The sequence below is a fragment of the Nothoprocta perdicaria genome, unplaced genomic scaffold (assembly GCF_003342845.1).
Source record: "Nothoprocta perdicaria isolate Ctin4 unplaced genomic scaffold, notPer1 scaffold_398, whole genome shotgun sequence".
NCBI classification, from domain to species: domain Eukaryota; kingdom Metazoa; phylum Chordata; class Aves; order Tinamiformes; family Tinamidae; genus Nothoprocta; species Nothoprocta perdicaria.
In genome coordinates, this window is record NW_020455641.1 from 356,744 (window position 1) to 357,333 (window position 590).

General features: G+C 73.2%; 1 protein-coding gene across 1 annotated transcript in view; it reads right to left on the reverse strand.

The window, feature by feature from the left end:
* The window catches only part of LOC112952280 (zinc finger protein 239-like), a 108,944-nt gene extending 108,706 nt beyond the window's left edge, over nt 1-238 (reverse strand). The window contains exon 1 of the mRNA XM_026045101.1: nt 29-238. Coding sequence (XP_025900886.1) covers nt 29-238 — 210 coding nt within the window. The remainder of the gene's footprint in view (nt 1-28) is intronic.
* Between the last annotated feature and the right edge of the window lie 352 nt (nt 239-590).

Here is a 590-nt window from a genome sequence, read left to right on the forward strand (position 1 = left end):
ACCAGGAGCCGTAGGCGGCGTGGGCCACCTCGAGCGGCGGGTGGCACCAGTCGCCCGGCGCGTGGCCCTTGGTGGCCACCACGAGCGGCTCCTGGGCGGGCGGCGCCGCGAAGGACGGCGCGAAGGGGCCGTAGTCGGGGCCGTAGGTGCCCGCGGGCGCCTGGGGGCTGGCGGACGGGGACAGCAGCCCCGGGGCGCTGGGGAAGGCGGCGGCCGCCGCCGCGTACGAGTCACCCATGGGGGCCCGGCGGCACCGGCGGCGGCGTCAGCGGGGACGGGCGCTCGGGGCCATGGTGCCTGCGGGGAGAGGAAGAGCGCGTTGGGGGGGCTGGGGGGTGCAGGGGCGCGCCCTGGAGCCCGGGCAATGGGGCGCATGGAGCAGTGGGGCTCGCGGAGCAATAGGGTGCCCAAAGCAATGGGGTGCCCCATGCAATGGGGTGCCTGGAGCAAGGCGGTGCCCCATGAATGGGGTACCTGATATAATGGGGTATCCAGTTCAATGGGGTCCCCTGTGCTATGGGGTGCCCTGTGCAATGGGGCACCCTGTGCAATGGGGCGTTCGGAGCAAGGAGGTCTCCTCTGCAACAGGG